The sequence below is a fragment of the Ranitomeya imitator genome, chromosome 2, assembly GCF_032444005.1.
Source record: "Ranitomeya imitator isolate aRanImi1 chromosome 2, aRanImi1.pri, whole genome shotgun sequence".
Taxonomy (NCBI): Eukaryota; Metazoa; Chordata; class Amphibia; order Anura; family Dendrobatidae; genus Ranitomeya; species Ranitomeya imitator.
Genome location: NC_091283.1, coordinates 107,330,305 through 107,348,687, shown reverse-complemented (window position 1 = coordinate 107,348,687; position 18,383 = coordinate 107,330,305). Strand labels below are relative to the sequence as shown.

The window sequence follows — 18,383 nt, the reverse complement described above, 5'->3', positions numbered from 1 at the left end:
ACTGTTTAGGCACATCAGGGGCTCTCTAAACGTGACATGGCGTCCAATCTCAATTCCAGCCAATTCTGCATTGAAAAAGTCAAACGGCGCTCCTTCACTTCTAAGTTCTGCGGTGCGCCCAAAAAGTGGTTTACTCCCACATATGGGGTATTGGCGTATTCAGGAGAAATTGCATAACAAAATTTATGGTTACATTTCTGTTTTTACACTTGTGAAAATAAAAAAAATGGTTCTGAATTAAGATGTTTGCAAAAAAAAGTTAAATGTTCATTTTTTCCTTCCACATTGTTTCAGTTCCTGTGAAGCACGTAAAGGGTTAATAAACTTCTTGAATGTGGTTTTGAGAACCTTGAGGGGTGTAGTTTTTAGAATGGTGTCACACTTCATTATTTTCTATCATATAGACCCCTCAAAATGACTTCAAATGTGATGTGGTCCCTAAAAAAAAAATGGTGTTGTAAAAATGAGAAATTGCTGGTCAACTTTTAACCCTTATAACTCCCTAACAAAAAAAAATGTTGTTTCCAAAATTGTGCTGATGTAAAGTAGACATGTGGGAAATGTTATTGATTAACTATTTTTCATGACATTATCTCTCTGATTTAAGGGCATAAAAATACAAAGTTTGAAAATTGCAAAATTTTAAAAATTTTCGCCATATTTCCGTTTTTTTCATAAATAATCGCAAGTAATATCGAAGAAATGTTACCACTAACATGAAGTACAATATGTCACGAAAAAACAATCTCAGAATCAGCGGGATCCGTTGAAGCGTTCCAGAGTTATAACCTCATAAAGTGACAGTGGTCAGAATTGCAAAAATTGGCTCGGTCATTAAGTACCAAATTGGCTCTGTCACTAAGGGGTTAATAAAGACCTTCATTTAAAAACTGCATTTTGTTTACTTGTGTTATCTGTGTTTAATTTTTCCATTTTTTGGTGACCTCAAACATTTAGGTGTGCAAAATAAAAGGAAATCAGAAAGGGTGCAAACACTTTTTCACACCACGGTATAATCTCTATTCTGTGGCATGCAGCCCGTACTGTGAATTAGCACAGTGATTTCACAGCTATATGTCCTCTTTTCTGTGACTTCAGAGTTCATTATCCATTTAATGACGACATCACATATCTGCTTGTTCACTTTGGCTGTTGTTGATGGACTGTGACTGCTTTGTTGTTTCTCGGTCATATCCACAGAAAGCTATTACCTCATGTGTATGAACGCCAAAAACTAATAGATCTAAGCAAATGGTCTTCCGTGGGGTTGTCTTCCGTGGGACCTCACGAACCCTGTTATTGTTATTATTATTATTAATATTTATATAGCACCATTAATTCCATGGTGCTGTACATGAGAAAGGGGTTACATACAGAGTTAGGCTAGTTTCACATTTGCGGTTGGTTGAGTCCGCAGTGTATTGTCCGCAAATGCATGCTAACGCAGCGTTTTTTTATCCACATCAGCTTACGCATGATGGAAAAAACATTGCGTTTGCATGCGTTTTTGTATGCGTTTGCGCTTTTTATGCGCATGCGTTCGATAGGAAAAAGATTTTCCGGGAGAATTTCCTTGACACAAGCCATGGCCAATGGGTGTGTCTCGTGGGATTTCTGTATATAGACCCTTGTGCAAACACAAGCGAACGCATGTCCTTGCGTTCCTATGCGTTCCCATAGACTTTAATGCGTTTTGACACACTCCTTCCGCATGCGTATGTTGGCGGAAATTTTTTGTCTCAAATTCCAACATGGTGCGTTAGCTGCACACGGCAAAATGACGCATGCGTAAGCAAACCCAGGAGAAAGCATGCACACGCATGTACCTGCGTCCACAATGTAAAAGATATTAAATCAAAACGCATGCAGATGTATGCGTCAGAAACGCTGCGGACACAACCGCAAATGTGAAACCAGCCTTAAAGATATAATTTACAGTAAACAAATTTACAATGACAGACCTGTACAGAGGGGAGAGGACCCTGTCCTTGTGGAGTTACATTCTACAGGATAATGGGGAAGAGACAGAAGGTCGGGCGCGCAGCACCACTGTTGGTGGTGAGGCGGCAGCTCGGTGGTTGGTGACGTGGCGGCAGCTCGGGTGGTTGGTGAGGCAGCAGCTCGGTGGTGGTGGGGCAGCAGAATGGTTATTGCAGGCTGTAGGCTTTCCTGAAGAGATGGGTTTTCAGGTTCTGTCTGAAGGATCCGAGGGTGGTGGATAATCGGAAGTGATAAGGCGTGGAATTCCAAAGGATGGGGGATGTTCGGGAGAAATTTTGGAGGCGGTTGTGTGAGGAACGAATAAGTGTGGTGGAGAGTAGGAGGTCTTGGGAGGATCGAAGATTACGTGAGGGAAGATATTGGGAGATTAGTTCAGAGATCTAGGGAGGGGACAGGTTGTGAATGGCTTTATAGATTGGTTTGAACTGGATTTGTTGGGGAATTGGGAGCCAGTCGAGAGATTTGCATAGGGAAGATGCAGGGGAGTAGCGAGGAGAGAGGTGGATTAGGTGGCCAGCAGAGATGAGGACAGACTGGAGTGGTACAAGAGAGTTAGCGGGGAGGCCACAGAGGAGGGTGTTGTAGTAGTCGAGGCGGGAGATGAGGGCATGCACAAGAGTTTTAGAAGATTGAGGGCTGAGGAAGGGACGGATTCTGGCAATATTTTTGAGTTGGAGGCGACAGGAGATGGCAAGAGGTTGGACATGCGGTTTGAAGGACAGGGCAGAGTCGAGAGTTACTCTGAGGCAGCGGATTACAGGTACAGGAGAGAACGTGATGCCGTTTACCATAATAGATAGATTGGGTAGGGGAGATATGCGAGATGGAGGAAAGATGAGTTCGGTTTTGTCTACATTGAGTCTTAGGAAGCGAGAGGTGAAGAAGGAGGATATGTCTGACAGACACTCCGGGATTGTGGACAGCAGAGAGGTGACATCTGGGCCAGAGAGGTAGATCTGAGTGTCGTCCGCATTCAGGTGGTACTGGAAGCCATATGACTTTGAGTTGTCCTAGGCCAAGGGTATAGATGGTGAAAAAGTAGGGACCCCATTACAGAGCCTTGAGGGACACCAACAGAGAGAGGGCGGGATGAGGAGGTAGTGTGGGAGTGGGAAATGCTAAATGTATGGTCGGAAAGGTATGAGGCAATCCAGGACGGGCAAGGTCTTTGATGCCAAGGTAAGAAAGAATCTGTAGCAGTAGGCAGTGGTCGACTGTGTCGAAGGCGGAGGACGGGTCGAGATGGAGGATGGAGAACTGTCTGTTGGCTTTGGCTGTAAGTCATTAGTAATTTTTGTCAGGGCAGTTTCGGTGGAGTGGTGGGGGCGGAAACCATATTGGAGGTTGTCAAGGAGAGAGTTAGATGAGAGGTGGGAGGAAAGTTGAGCATGGACATGCTGCTCAAGGAGTTTTGAAGCAAACTGGAGCAGTGATATGGGGCAATAGCTGGGCATAGCAGTTGGGTCAAGGTTAGCTTTTTTGACGATGGGTGTGATGGTGGTATATCTGAAGGCAGAGGTTAAGATAGCGATAGGTTGAAGATATGGGTTTGGGCTGGAATGAGTGTGTTAGTGAGGTTGGGGAGCAGGTGAGAAGGGATTGGGTCAAGTGCACAGGTGGTGACGTGTGATTTGGAAAGGAGGAGAGTAAGGCTATGTGCACACGTTGGTTACATTCCGCAGCATGTCAATTCTTTGTGCGGATTCCGTTGCGGTTTACACCTGCTCCTCTATGGGAATCCACACGTGTAAAACCGCAGGTGGAATCTGCACAAGTTCCGCATAAAAACCGCGGTAAATCCGCAGGTAAAACGTATTGCCTTTTTACCTGCGGATTTCTGAAATCCGCTGCTTAAAAATCCGCAGCGCCTCCTTTCTACGTGTGCACATAGCCTCAAGGTTTGCCTTGTTTGGTTGATCTTATTTTTGAAGTAGGTGGCAAAGCCCTCGGAAGAGATGAGGGGAGTTGGTGGAGGCAGTGGTGGGCGGAGGAGAGAGTTGAATGTGCTGAACAGTTGTTTTGGGTTGTAGGATAAGGAAGATACAAGGTTTGTGAAATAGTTCTGTTTAGCAGAGGTTAGGGCTAAGTGTAGCTTGTTTGAATGCTGCTCCGCGACCCTGGATGCTTGTTGAAGTTTTTTGTGAGATTGTTGTGCCAGGTTTGCCTATTGACTCGTCGCACTTTGCCATGCATGAGAGGGGTGACTGAGTCTATGGCTGATGTTAGGGTGGCGTTATGGAAAGCAGTTGCGCTGTCCGTGTCGTGGAGTGAAGATATGGAGGACAGAGGTAGAAGAGTCAGAGAGTCTGTGAATATCTAGATGTGCGAGGATTCTGTGAGGATGTGCTAGTGGCTGGACATGGGGGGGGGGAGGATGGGGGGGGTGGTTGAGGAGGACAAGGATGAAAAAGTGAGTAGGTGGTGGTCAGATAGGGGGAAGGGAGAGGTTGTGAGATTAGATAGGGAATAGAAGCGGGTGAAGATGAGGTCTAGTGTATGTCCGTCTGTGAGGGTGGCTGTGGAGGACTGTTGGGACTAGACATCATTAAAGGGGTATTCTGATTAGAATATGACATCACTTTTTGTTCTGTGAGGGTGCGATTGTCAAGGTTCCCCCCAGGATCCTGAGCTTTGCAACCACAGAACACTAGTGGGACAGAATGTGATTTTTATTTAACAGTGTATTGTATGGTTAGTGTCATTTTACTGCCCTCCAGTGGCTAAAAATGAGGTTGCATCTGTTACAGATTTGCTGTTTATCATTAACATAGTTAGTAACATAGTTAGTAAGGCCGAAAAAAGACATTTGTCCATCCAGTTCAGCCTATGTTCCATCATAATAAATCCCCAGATCTACGTCCTTCTACAAAACCTAATAATTGTATGATACAATATTGTTCTGCTCCAGGAAGACATCCAGGCCTCTCTTGAACCCCTCGACTGAGTTCGCCATCACCACCTCCTCAGGCAAGCAATTCCAGATTCTTACCGCCCTAACAGTAAAGAATCCTCTTCTATGTTGGTGGAAAAACCTTCTCTCCTCCAGACGCAAAGAATGCCCCCTTGTGCCCATCACCTTCCTTGGTATAAACAGATCCTCAGTGAGATATTTGTATTGTCCCCTTATATACTTATACATGGTTATTAGATCGCCCCTCAGTCGTCTTTTTTCTAGACTAAATAATCCTAATTTCTCTAATCTATCTGGGTATTGTAGTTCTCCCATCCCCTTTATTAATTTTGTTGCCCTCCTTTGTACTCTCTCTAGTTCCATTATATCCTTCCTGAGCACCGGTGCCCAAAACTGGACACAGTACTCCATGTGCGGTCTAACTAGGGATTTGTACAGAGGCAGTATAATGCTCTCATCATGTGTATCCAGACCTCTCATTAACTGAATCATGAACTGAACTTAATCTTTTTTTTAATGCTATTATTTATACTAAATGGTTAAGAAAAGGTCCTGATTTTGTGCATCATTCATTGAGATAATTGAATAAGGAAGTGCTTTTGCATGTAGGGCAGTACATAGCCACTTGGCACTCCGAATGTAGTTACTAATGGAAAATGCAGGTTGTCGTAGGTATTGAAACCCTTTAACTGGAAACAGTCCCGGTTGGTTGCTTATAATGTATATACCTCTGTGAGCTGAAGGCCAATGTTCCTGCTGTTTAGTGCTACCATCCTGCAATATATGCACACGTGTTCTTTTCATGTATTGCTGTAAATCATAACTGATGATCTGATATTCTGTCTGTACACAGGGCATCCGGCACAGTGTACACCGCTATAGACATCGCTACAGGACAAGAGGTAAGAAGGAGACTTACACAGTGAGAAATGTATCTGAGCGTCTGCGTGTTTCTAGTTTTAAAGGGGTTGTCTGATAATACATCTTTTATTTTTTTTAAAGTATGGACATGCCGCGGCCCTTTTTCATTTTTGTGTTTTTGTTTTTCGCTCCCCTCCTTCCCAGAGCCATAACTTTTTTATATTTCCGTCAATATGGCCATGTGAGGGCTTGTTTTTTGCGTGCTGAGCTGAAATTTTTAACGATACCACATTTGTGCAGATATCTTCTTTTGATCGCCCATTATTGCATTTGAATGCAATGTCGCGCCGACCAAAAAAAACGTAATTCTGGCGTTTCACATTTTTTTCTCGCTACGCTGTTTAGCGATCAGGTTAATGCTTTTTTTTTTACTGATAGATTGGGTGATTCTGAACGCGGCGATACCAAATATGTGTAGGTTTGATTTTTTTTTTTTTATTGTTATATTTTGGATGGGGCGAAAGGGCGGTGATTTAAACTTTCATATTTTTATTATTTTTTTTTCATATTTTTAAAAACTTTTTTTTAACTTTTGCCATGCTTCAATAGCCTCCATGGGAGGCTAGAAGCTGGCACCACTCGATCGGCTCAGCTACATAGCAGCGAACATCAGATCGCTGCTATGTAGCTGAATTGCAGGTGTGCTATGAGCGCCGACCACAGGGTGGCGCTCACAGCAGGCCGGCATCAGTAACCATAGAGGTCTCAAGGACCTCTATGGTTACCATCCTGACGCATCGCCGACCCCCAATCAGAAGCCGCGGCGTCATTCCACAGGTTCTAAAGGCACTCATTCTAGGAATTTATCTGAAGAATGACGTCGCGGCTTCTGATTGGTCGCGTGGCGGTCACATGGGCGGCACGCGACCAATCAGAAGCCGTGACGTCATTCCGCAGGTCCTAAAGGCGCTCGTTTTGAACAAAGAAGCCTGCCGGACGCCGGTGACTCGCGGTGATGTTCCAGGGGCCGCCGGAGAGGTGAATATAACAATATTTTTTATTTTAATTCTTTATTTTACACCTCTGATACCGATACCCGATACCACAAAAATATCGGATCTCGGTATCGGAATTCCGATACCGCAAGTATCGGCCGATACTTGCGGTATCGGAATGCTCAACACTACCGATGACCCACTCCTCTAGTGACCTAACCGCTGCTGCCAGTCATAGACTGCAGCAGTGCCATGACCTATGAACATTAGACCCCTCTTCTGGAGCCAGTGGACACCTTCGGAGGTGCCTGCACTTGATCCGTGGGGGCACTGGAAGGTCTATATACTTGTATTTTATTAATTTTTGATCAGTCCATGCCTTTTTTTTTTACAAAAAAAATATTCAACTAAAAGAGAACCCATTGGAATATCCAATGTACTGACGTGACTTCTTTTTATTCTTTTTATCTTCTATAGGTAGCGATAAAGCAAATGAACCTTCAACAACAACCCAAAAAAGAGTTAATTATTAATGAGATCTTGGTCATGAGGGAAAATAAAAATCCCAACATTGTGAATTATTTAGACAGGTTAGTGGCACGTCTTGACGGGCTCATTTTCATATCTGTTGTGGGTGGATGTGAATAGATGGGGCTGAGCGGTCAGGCAGGGTGCGCTACCTCCAGGTCTATTACATCGTTACATAAGGAAACACATGATCTACTGCACAACTATACAGGGGTTGCCCAGTCTTGTCAGAACAGCACTAAATAACTGCAAAATAATAATGTATACTATGTTCTACTAATCATTCTTTTTAATCCAGTTTCTCTGCTTGCTGTCAGTGAATTGAAAACTTCTACAAATTTAGTAGTCTTCGCATCTAAGTTTGTTACATTGTATCCGGTGAAATACTCTATAGCGATACCGGCTAGATTTGAGGCTGCTCAGCCTGATACATTGTAACAAACCCTCCGAACTTAGATTCACTCCCTCTGAACTGATGTATGGCGCTCACAGAGGTTTGCCTGAAATTAGTTTCCTCATGTTAGAGACTTCTGAAACTTCTTGTACTCATTAGGAGTTCTCCACATCTATAAAAATAGAGAGTGTGGCCGACTCGTTACCTTATTCTGCGCCAGCAGTAGACAGTGTAAGACAGCGGCTATAGGAGAGAAATGGTGTAACATTATTTATTATTGAAACCCAATTGCAAAAATGATTGCACTGGTTGCATGCATTGAAGTAAGAAAAAAAAAATGTCTCCAATGGTGGACAACCCCTTTAAGCAGATGTTTAGACAATGGTGAAATCCACTATATTAAGGTGTAACTTTTCATATCACAATGAGTAATCCTTATGCACGTAGGGCTATGAAAACAAGTTGTGGATTTTGTTATGTATCACATATTTAAATATACTATGGATATAATTCATTAAAGGGGCTCGGCCACTTTATCGTCATTGTAACAAATGTGTTGGGATGTGATTTTGTGGTGTTTTCGCCACATACGACATCAGCCGCCTATAAATGAATGGAGCCATGTGATCTGTTATATGGGTGATTACACAGGTTCTCATGTGTCTTCTTGATGGGATTCTTTGCCTTAGAATTTAGTCATATAGTAAAGACCCCGAGACCTATAAAATCCTGAAATATGTAATATTCGTGCACTTCTGGATTGTCGGCTATAGTGACTTGTGCTGATTGTTGTTATGCTGCAGTTATCTGGTGGGGGATGAGCTCTGGGTGGTGATGGAGTACCTGGCCGGGGGATCCTTGACTGATGTTGTAACAGAAACCTGCATGGATGAAGGCCAGATTGCAGCCGTTTGTCGAGAGGTAAGTTGACCGCTGTGTCCCGTATGGTATCATTGGCAGAGCCCAATAACATGTCGGCATCACTGTAATCACAGCTTAGTTAGGGGGGACCTGTCACTAGGTTGTGGGACACTAAACCAGGGGTGTCAAACTGCATTCCTCGAGGGCTGCAAACAGGTCATGTTTTCATGATTTCCTTGTACTGCACAGGTGATAATTTAATCACCTACACAAATAATGAGTTGGTGATTAAATTATCACCTGTGCAGTACAAGGAAATCCTGAAAACATGACCTGTTTGCAGCCCTCGAGGAATGCAGTTTGACACCCCTGCACTAAACTACTTTTTTCTAGACTTGAATGGGCGAGTCTCATCTGAGATACTGAGATATGGAAGAGATTGGTGCCTGTTGCACTTTTCACATTTGTTCCGTCACCTGAAAGTTGAATAACCCTGGTAGGAGTGCTGTACTGGTGAGATCAGATATGAACACAGACAGCACATGTCCCTATAATACGCCTGTCTGGACAAGCCCTTGCGCTGTAACCGCTCAACGTCAGGCCATCTTAGTTTTCCCTAGCTCAGGACGGCAGCAGAAGTTAGATTTCCAGGGTTAACTGTTCACAACAGATCTACAAGTAATTAGGTGGAAAGACAGACTGTCAAAGTTAATATTTCCCTTTAGCGGCAGGAATGTTGAGATTGGAAATATGTAAAATGACGAGAGGTGGGACTGGCACCATTATGGTCGCCGTTGCTGCTATGATTTTTAGTATTCCCTTGTCCTGTCTGATTGTCGGTGTGTGCCTGTTTCCTCAGTGCCTACAAGCCTTGGACTTCTTGCATTCAAATCAAGTGATACACCGAGATATAAAGAGTGACAACATATTGCTTGGGATGGATGGATCCGTTAAACTCAGTGAGTATCTGCCGACACATTGCATATAAGGTTATACACATGCTAAACAATGATTTTGTTATCAATTTTATAATATTTTTTCTTAGCTTGTGTTGTAAGTCACTTGGCTAAATGTAATAATAAATATCGATCCGCAAGCAAGAAGAATAACTGGTCATGGTTGTATAAAAGTGCTTTATTCCATATAATATCCATATAATGCAAGACGCAGCCCATGGGAGGCAACGCTGGTTCACAGAACAGGCAACGGCTATTTCGCACTGGTTTGTGAACAGGCCAGACAAAGTGCACACCAGCGCAAATTGCCCCTCGCCTGTTTTGTGAACCAGCGTTGCTTTCCGTGTGCAGCATCTTGCATCATATGGGACAAAGATTCACCCTCGGGTGAGTGCCGCCTTTTTTTTGCCTGGGTGTGAATCAATTATGACTTCTCACTTTATCTGACATGACCAAAAGGGAAGTAGAAACGGAGGTTTCACTAATTGCAGTACCTTGTAGAGAAAATTACCACCTAGGTTAGTGCCAGCTCTTGTATTTTCTGCTGCTGTTGGGATAAAAATGAACATCGCATCTTGCAAAAAATGTTTGTGGTCATTTTTAATTAATCTGGACGTTAGGTTGTGCAGAATTTCTTTTCCCATCTATGCAGTGCTGCTTACATGCAGTAAGAGGCGTAACTAAAGTCCTATAAGCCCTGGTGCAACATTTGGACCTGACCCCCACCAGCATGTTGGTCAGATGTACAAGCCCTTGTTCTAAAACTTATACCAGCATGTGTATTTTACTTCAGACAAACAACAGTAAGATAATTTTCTAATACACTGATCAATAAAACAAAGGGAACACTAAAATCCCACATCCTAGATATCACTGAATGAAATATTCCAGTTGTAAATCTTCATTCATTACATAGTGAAATGTGTTGAGATCAATAAAACCTAAAAATGATCAATGTAAGTCACAACTAATATCCCACTCAGGTCTGGAGTTTGAATAATGCTCAAAATCAAAGTGGAAAATGAAGTTACAGGCAGATCCAACTTCAGTGGAAATGCCTCAAGACAAGGAGATGATGCTCAGTAGTGTGTGTCCTCCACGTGCCTGTATGACCTCACTATAATGCCTGGGCATGCTCCTGCTGAGGCCGCGGATGGTCTCCTGAGGGATCTCCTCCCAGGCCTGGACTAAAGCATCTGTCAGCTCCTGTACAGTCTGTGGTGCAACGTGACGTTGGTGGATGGTCCGACACATGATGTCCCAGATGTGTTCAATCGGATTCAGGTCTGGGAAATGGGTGGGCCAGTCCATAGCTTCAATGCCTTCATCTTGCAGGAACTGCTGACACACTCCAGCCACATTAGGTCTGGCATTGTCCTGCATTAGGAGGAACCCAGGGCCAACCGCACCAGCATATGGTCTCACAAGGGGTCTGAGGATCTCATCTCGGTACCTAATGGCAGTCAGGCTATACCTCTGGCGAGCACATGGAGGGTGGTGCGGCCCTCCAAAGAAATGCCACCCCACACCATTACTGACCCACTGCCAAACGGTCATGCTGAAGGATGTTGCAGGCGGCAGATCGCTCTCCACAGCGTCTCCAGATTCTGTCACGTCTGTCACATGTGCTCAGTATGAACCTGCTTTCATCTGTAAAGAGCACAGGGCGCCAGTGGTGAATTTGCCAATCCTGGTGTTCTGTCGCAAATGCCAAGTGTCCTGCATGGTGTTGGGCTGTGAGCAGAACCCCCATCTGTGGACATTAAGCACTCAGACCATCCTCGTGGAGTCGGTTTCTAACAGTTCGTGCAGAGACATGCACATTTGTGGACTGATAAAGGTAATTTTGCAGGGCTCTGGCAGTGCTCTTCCTGTTCCTCCTTGCACAAAGGCTGAGGTAGTGGTCCTGCTGCTGGGTTGTTGCCCTCCTACGGCCTCCTCCACGTCTCCTGGTGTACTGGACCGTCTCCTGGTAGCGCCTCCAGCCTCTGGACACTACGCTGACAGACACGGCAAACATTCTTGCCACAGCTCGCATTGATGTGCCATCTTGGATGATCTACGCTACCTGAGCCACTTGTGTGGGTTGTAGAGTCTGTCTCATGCTACCACAAGTGTGAAAGCACAACCAACATTCAAAAGTGACCAAAACATCAGGCAGAAAGCATTGGTACTGAGATGTGGTCTGTGGTCCCCACCTGCAGAACCACTCCTTTTATTGAGTGTGTCTTGATAATTGCCAATAATTTCCGTCTGTTGTCTATTCCATTTGCACAATAGCATGTGAAATTGATTGTCAGTGTTGCTTCCTAAGTGGACAGTTTGATTTTACAGAAGTTTGATTTAGTTGGAGTTATATTCTGTTGATTAAGTGTTCCCTTTATTTTTTTAGCAGTGTACTTCTAAACAATTACCAAATATCACCATATCGTTACTGAACAAGTCTGCGTTACCAAAACTAGTACACCAATAATAAAACACATAAAACAGCTACGGTAATTATCACAACACAATGACCATATATTATCACCACTTAGTATAACCACTATCCTCTTGCTGAATAAAATTCATGATGACAATAATGCTCTCCATCTTGTCATAATGTCCCCCTGTCCTGGCCTCCATCCTGTAGTAATGACCTCTGTACTGGTCCCTATCCGGTAATAATGGCCCCCAGTAACTGTCCCCTCCTGTAATAATAGCCCCTTTCCTGGTCCCCAGCCTGTAATAATGGCCCGTCTTCCTCTTCCATAATCGGCGCAGCTCAACACATTGCAATGACGTCCTGCGCCAATCGTGACAGCCACACAGTAACCGCTGCCGGCCTCTGATAGTCCTGGGGCTTGCATAGCTATTGTGCTGCAAAACACCAGTGGTGCACATCCAGCTGAAAAAAGGTGGTGATGCTCTGCAACCTTGAATTATACACTGTATGCGTAAATTCTATTCATGTAACATACTAAGCCATTATTAATAGTTACCGCATATCCTCATTGAGAACTATTCTGGTAATATGCAGTAGGACATACGATAGTCACTTCTTGACGCTATGTACTTACATATGTTTTTTCGTCCCATTTTTCAGCTGACTTTGGTTTCTGCGCTCAGATTACACCTGAGCAAAGTAAACGTAGCACAATGGTGGGGACACCGTACTGGATGGCACCTGAAGTAGTGACAAGGAAAGCCTATGGGCCTAAAGTGGACATTTGGTCCTTAGGAATTATGGCCATAGAAATGGTGGAAGGAGAACCGCCTTACCTTAATGAGAACCCTCTCAGAGTAAGTTCAATTAATCCCTACATTCTCTGTTTTTTTGCTGACATTTACGGATATGATATCCATATACTTATTTTTTGTGTTTGTTAGATGCAATTTTTTTTTATAGTATTAACGGTCTACAGTTCATGGTGTGGGGTCCAGATCTTGGTAAGAAATTTTTGGCTTATTAGTGCTTTTTAGTACATACAGTACTTATCTAAATGTAGAGACCAAAAGCCATAAAAAAGGATTATAGGGGTATGTCAAAAGCAAAAGAAAAGTTACAGATGTTATAGGATTTTTACAGGATAAAAAAGTAAAATGGTCAAAAATGATGTGAAGGCCGAACTTTAAAATTCCTATTATGCATCTGTGTTCTCTAACAAAGCAATTGTAACATCAGGTGATCTTCACGGCGCTATCAAATGAATAAAATAATCCACTCCATCCATAAACAGAGAGATGATGAGGGAACACTTAGCTACCGTAATATAAATTAATTTAATTCTCCTGGTCCAGATGAATTACATCCTAGAGAACAGGAGAAGTCCTAGAAGATTGGAGAAGGGCAAATGTTGTCCCCATCTTCAAAAAAGGAAAGAATATGGAGCCAGGAAATTACAGACCAGTGAGCCTTAATTCCATAGCAGGAAAGATCTTTGAACAAATAATTAAACAGCATGTATGTAAGTACTTGGATAAGAATACAGTAGCTACCCAGAGCCAACATGAGTTTTTTTTTTAGCAAACCAGTCATGCCAGATTAATATAATTTCCTTTTATGATGGAATCACTGACCGGGTGGATCATGGAAATACGGTAGATATAGTATATCTTGACTTCAACAAAGTATTTTATAAAGTATCTCATACTATCCTTATTGAAAAAATGACCAAGTGTGGGATTGACAAGGCTAAGGTTAGGTGGATTCATAACTGGATCAGTGATCATACTGATAGAGTGGTAATAAATGGTTGCACATCCAATTGTGTTTCAAGTGGAGTATCTCAATGCTCTGTCCTGGCCCCAATTTTTTCTTAACTTCGGGAAGGGAACTGAAGGTAAACTAATCAAATTTCTAGATGATGCAAAGCTAGGAGGGATAGTGAACGCTAGAGAAGACAGAGAAATGATTCAGAAGGATCTAGCTAAGCTTGAACAATGGTCAGCAACTTGAATGGTATTTAACAGGGAGAAATGCAAGATTCTACATCTGGGCAAGAAAACGAAAATTACATCTACAAAATGGGAGGAATGGAACTAAGCAACAGCAAGTGTGAAAAAGACTTTGGTATACTAATAGATCAGACTGGACATAAGTCAACAGTGTGATGCAGTAGCAAAAAAGGCAAACACAGTTCTAGGATGTATTAAGAGAAGCATAGAGTCTAGATTACTTGAAGTAATTATCTCACCCTACTCCTCCTTGGTCAGGCCTCAAATGGAATACTGTGTCCAGTTCTGGGCACCACATTTAAAAAAACACATAGAAAAACTGGATCAAGTTCAGAGAATAGCTACCAGGATGGTGAGCAGACTGCAAAGTATGTCCTACAAGGAACGGTTAAAGGATCTGGGAATGCTTAGCTCGCAAAAAAGAAGGCTAAGAGGAGACTTAGTAGCTGTCTACAAATATCTGAAGGGATGTCCGTGTAGAGGAATCCTCATTATTCTCATTTGCACATGGAAACACGAGAAGCAATGGAATGAAACTGAAAGGGAAAAGATACAGCTTAGATATTAGAAAAAAACTTTTTGACAGTGAGGGTGATCAATGGGTGGAGCAGGTTGCCATGAGAGGTGGTGAGTTCTCCTTCAATGGAAGTCTTCAAACAAAGTCTGGACCGACATCTGTCTGAGATGGTTTAGTGAATCCTGCATTGAGAAGGAGGTTGGGCATGATGACCCTGGAGGTCCCTTCTGACTCGAACATTCTATGATTCTATGATGTGTTGGGGCACCACTAATTTACAATATCTTGACCCTCTTCACTTATCTGGTGATGACATAGGAAGGTACGTTGGTCAAAATGGGGGAAACTACCATAAATTGTAACTGTTGACCGAATTGTAAAAGCTGCATATATATGCCCATTAACCCAAAACGGCATGGATGTAGAACGATGTCTGTAGGACAGTCATATCATAAACAATAGTTTATTGCTGTTTATTGGACTCAAGTCACGTTCAGGCTGATGCCACGTAAACTGATCATTAATTTGTCCTTTCTGTAATGAGACTATCTGTATTTCTGCTTTAAAAAGGCATTGTACCTGATAGCTACCAATGGAACTCCAGAACTACAAAACCCAGAGAGACTGTCAGCTGTTTTCCGAGATTTCCTCAACCGATGCCTAGAGATGGATGTGGACAGGAGAGGTTCCGCAAAGGAGCTTCTACAGGTAATGCTTTTAATATTGTATCAGTAAGTGGGATGAAAAAAAGAAAAGGTTATTTGTTTTCATTAATCATGCAAGTTAATAAAATACCATTTAGTGTGGGAATTGTTTTTTTTTTTGTTTGACATTTTTTTCACCATATGAGTCCTGTTTCCTTTGAGTCTGTCACCCCCCGAAACGCAAAATACATAATTTGTACAGTTATGTAGGAGACTTTGACCCCTATGAAAATCATATCTGTGGTATTGCATTTAGTGGCTTAGTTGGCATATAAAAACAACTTATTTTGTATGCAAATGAGGGGTCTCTGGTGCACCCTTGGCATGTCCAAAGGCTCCATTCATCATCCACAACCCCTCTGTTTGCACACTGAGAACTTTGTCATAACTGGATTGACAACTGCCTGACCTCAGGGGCTCTGCAAAGACTCATTGCCGGCTATCATCATAGGGTCCTGTCTGCGGTACTGTGCTACAGACAGGAGAGTGGTCAATCACTTAACAGTTATTTACCTGCATTTTATATTTTTACATAAAATAATGAATCAAATCAGATTCTTCTACGTCTAGCGTATTTAATAACATTCAGGTCATGTTGGACAGTGTTCTTCAACAATTCTAAACCATGTAACACTAAGTAGACCAAAGATTATTCTCATGCTATGTTCTGCACCTATTATATAACAGACCTTCAAAATACTCTGCAAACTTCCAAGGTAGGTGGTGTGTACCCCTGGGGTACAGATGCCACCGTTAAGGGTTCTAAACCATGGGAGACTTGCAGGACTACATTAACATTTTATATAGATGTAAACCTTTTATGCTTGTGTTATGTCACGGCCTCCTGATATAATAAAGATCCCATCACTGTATGACCTGCAGAAAGATGCGATATCTACGCAGGCCACATCTAAGGAAGATTAGGCTGTTGCAGAGAACATTTCAACTCAGTTTTGTATTGTAAAGTAAGGACATTGCTGTAATGGCCCTATAATACTGATTACTTTGAAAAAAATCTGCTTTGTTGTTCCTCTATAATCACCATTTTGAAGTTTTTTGCTAATTAAATTTCGGTGCTCATGGGCTGGACTGTGCACTGGCTCTTCTCCCTGTCTGTGATTCTCCAGCCCCTCTGCCTGCCTCCGGTCTTTGAAGAGGATATTTGAACAAGCAAAGTATTGTAAAAAAACAAAGTTGATGAAAGGTTTTGGAGATTTCTAGTATACTTCAATTCTCACTCTATTCACTGACTGTAACAAAGTATTCTTGTTCACATTTAATTGAGTGTCCCTCCTGATTTTCCACCTTCCCTGTCATCCCCCAGCCCTCCTGATTGTTTCTCACCCCTTCTGATTGTTTCTCATCCCTCCTGATTGTTTCTCACCCCTCCTGATTGTTTCTCACCCCTCCTGATTGTTTCTCACCCCTCCTGATTGTTTCTCACCCCTCCTGATTGTTTCTCACCCCTCCTGATTGTTTCTCACCCCTCCTGATTGTTTCTCACCCCTCCTGATCGTTCCTCACCCCTCCTGATCGTTCCTCACCCCTCCTGATCGTTCCTCACCCCTCCTGATCGTTCCTCACCCCTCCTGATCGTTCCTCACCCCTCCTGATCGTTCCTCACCCCTCCTGATCGTTCCTCACCCCTCCTGATCGTTCCTCACCCCTCCTGATCGTTCCTCACCCCTCCTGATCGTTCCTCACCCCTCCTGATGTTTTCTCACCCCTCCTGATGTTTTCTCACCCCTCCTGATGTTTTCCCACCCCTCCTGATGTTTTCGCCCCTCTTGATCTTTTCTCACCCCTCTTGATCTTTTCCAGACCCTCCTGAGCGTCCCCACCCCCCTGGTACTGAGTTTCCCTCCCTGATTTCCCCAGTCTGGGAACCCATGCTGGGTTCCCTTTAAGCATATTATATATGTCTGAACACTTGTATACAGATGCATAACCAGGATTGTTTCTGCTTTTCTTACAGCATCCATTTTTAAAACTAGCCAAGCCTCTTTCTAGTCTGACTCCATTGATTATAGCAGCAAAGGAAGCCATTAAGAACAGCAGCCGCTAGCTACTCTGGACTCAAGCTGTATCCTCCACATAAGAACACAGAACTCAGCAGAATCTAAAACCTCATCCCCTCTCACAGCAGGAGTAACCGGCTAACCAGCTACTGTCCTGGGGAAACATAACCCACCATGATGCACCTACTCGTGTCTTCTTCTACCTGCCCTTTTGGATTCCTCAAACTCTATTTTTTTTATTATTATTATTATTTTAAGTAGGAACGGGACTTTAAAATCCTATATGGCACGTTACAAAAAATGGTGCTGCACGTCCGCACGTTGATCCGCTGCAGAAACTTTCCGTAGATGGGTTGTACTTTCATAACGGGCGATTCATTTTTTGTCAGATTCCTTCTTTGCTTTATATTAAAACAGAAAAAAAATGAGAAAAAAAAATCTTTCTGCATTTCCAATTATGCAGCATCTACTAACAGGTTTGAAGGTCTTTGTAGACCTCATGTCTCACTTATTCTACTGGTCTTACATCCCTGTTTTCAGTACAGGGTACCATTTCCTTTCCTTAGGGTATAATTTGCATGTGAGAATAACTATTCATCAGGGGACGGAATAACATGTTGTGTGTGATGCCACCAGATTGGATCACACAACATGGAGGCTCCTCCGAAGATCTAGTATTTTGTGCCCCTGGCAGTGCAGAGGTTAATGATAATGAGAGAATATGGTATAACTAAGTAATTTGGGACAAAAGATACATCAGTCACTTGGTTCATTCAGTTTGATACTGTTCACCCTTTAAAGTGGACCTGTCACCAGGGTAAAAGTGGTCAGTTTTGCTTCTGTTTTATTGCTGCTGCTCCTTTTTTAATTTTTTTTTTTTTTAAATCCGCCATACAGCTCCAGAGATGTGAAACTTTTTATTCAGTGCTAATGTTTATGGTCTTTACTAAAGGGACATGGCTCACAGGATCCTCTGGGGCATGTCTTTAGGCTGCTCTGCTTTATTACCCTTTGGTCCACGCCCCCTTAGTACAATTTATGAAAAAAAATTGCCAGAAAATGTCCCTCTGGAAAAACATGGCCGATTTTTTAAAAAGCAAAAAGCAAAATAAGAGCAAAAATTGTCTACTTTTGATCTGGTGACAGATCCTCTTTAAGTGCTGGTGTTTTACCATATAACATGATTTGTGGCCAGATGTT

General features: G+C 42.9%; 1 protein-coding gene across 5 annotated transcripts in view; it reads left to right on the top strand.

The window, feature by feature from the left end:
- The window catches only part of PAK3 (p21 (RAC1) activated kinase 3), a 228,862-nt gene extending 211,269 nt beyond the window's left edge, over window positions 1-17,593 (top strand). For all 5 annotated transcript variants that reach the window (XM_069747124.1, XM_069747126.1, XM_069747127.1 and 2 more), the window contains 7 exons: window positions 5,766-5,814; window positions 7,246-7,358; window positions 8,494-8,611; window positions 9,411-9,510; window positions 12,593-12,789; window positions 15,032-15,169; window positions 17,141-17,593. In XM_069747124.1, coding sequence (XP_069603225.1) covers window positions 5,766-5,814; window positions 7,246-7,358; window positions 8,494-8,611; window positions 9,411-9,510; window positions 12,593-12,789; window positions 15,032-15,169; window positions 17,141-17,230 — 805 coding nt within the window. In that variant the 3' untranslated portion in view covers window positions 17,231-17,593. The remainder of the gene's footprint in view (window positions 1-5,765; window positions 5,815-7,245; window positions 7,359-8,493; window positions 8,612-9,410; window positions 9,511-12,592; window positions 12,790-15,031; window positions 15,170-17,140) is intronic.
- Window positions 17,594-18,383: the final 790 nt, after the last annotated feature.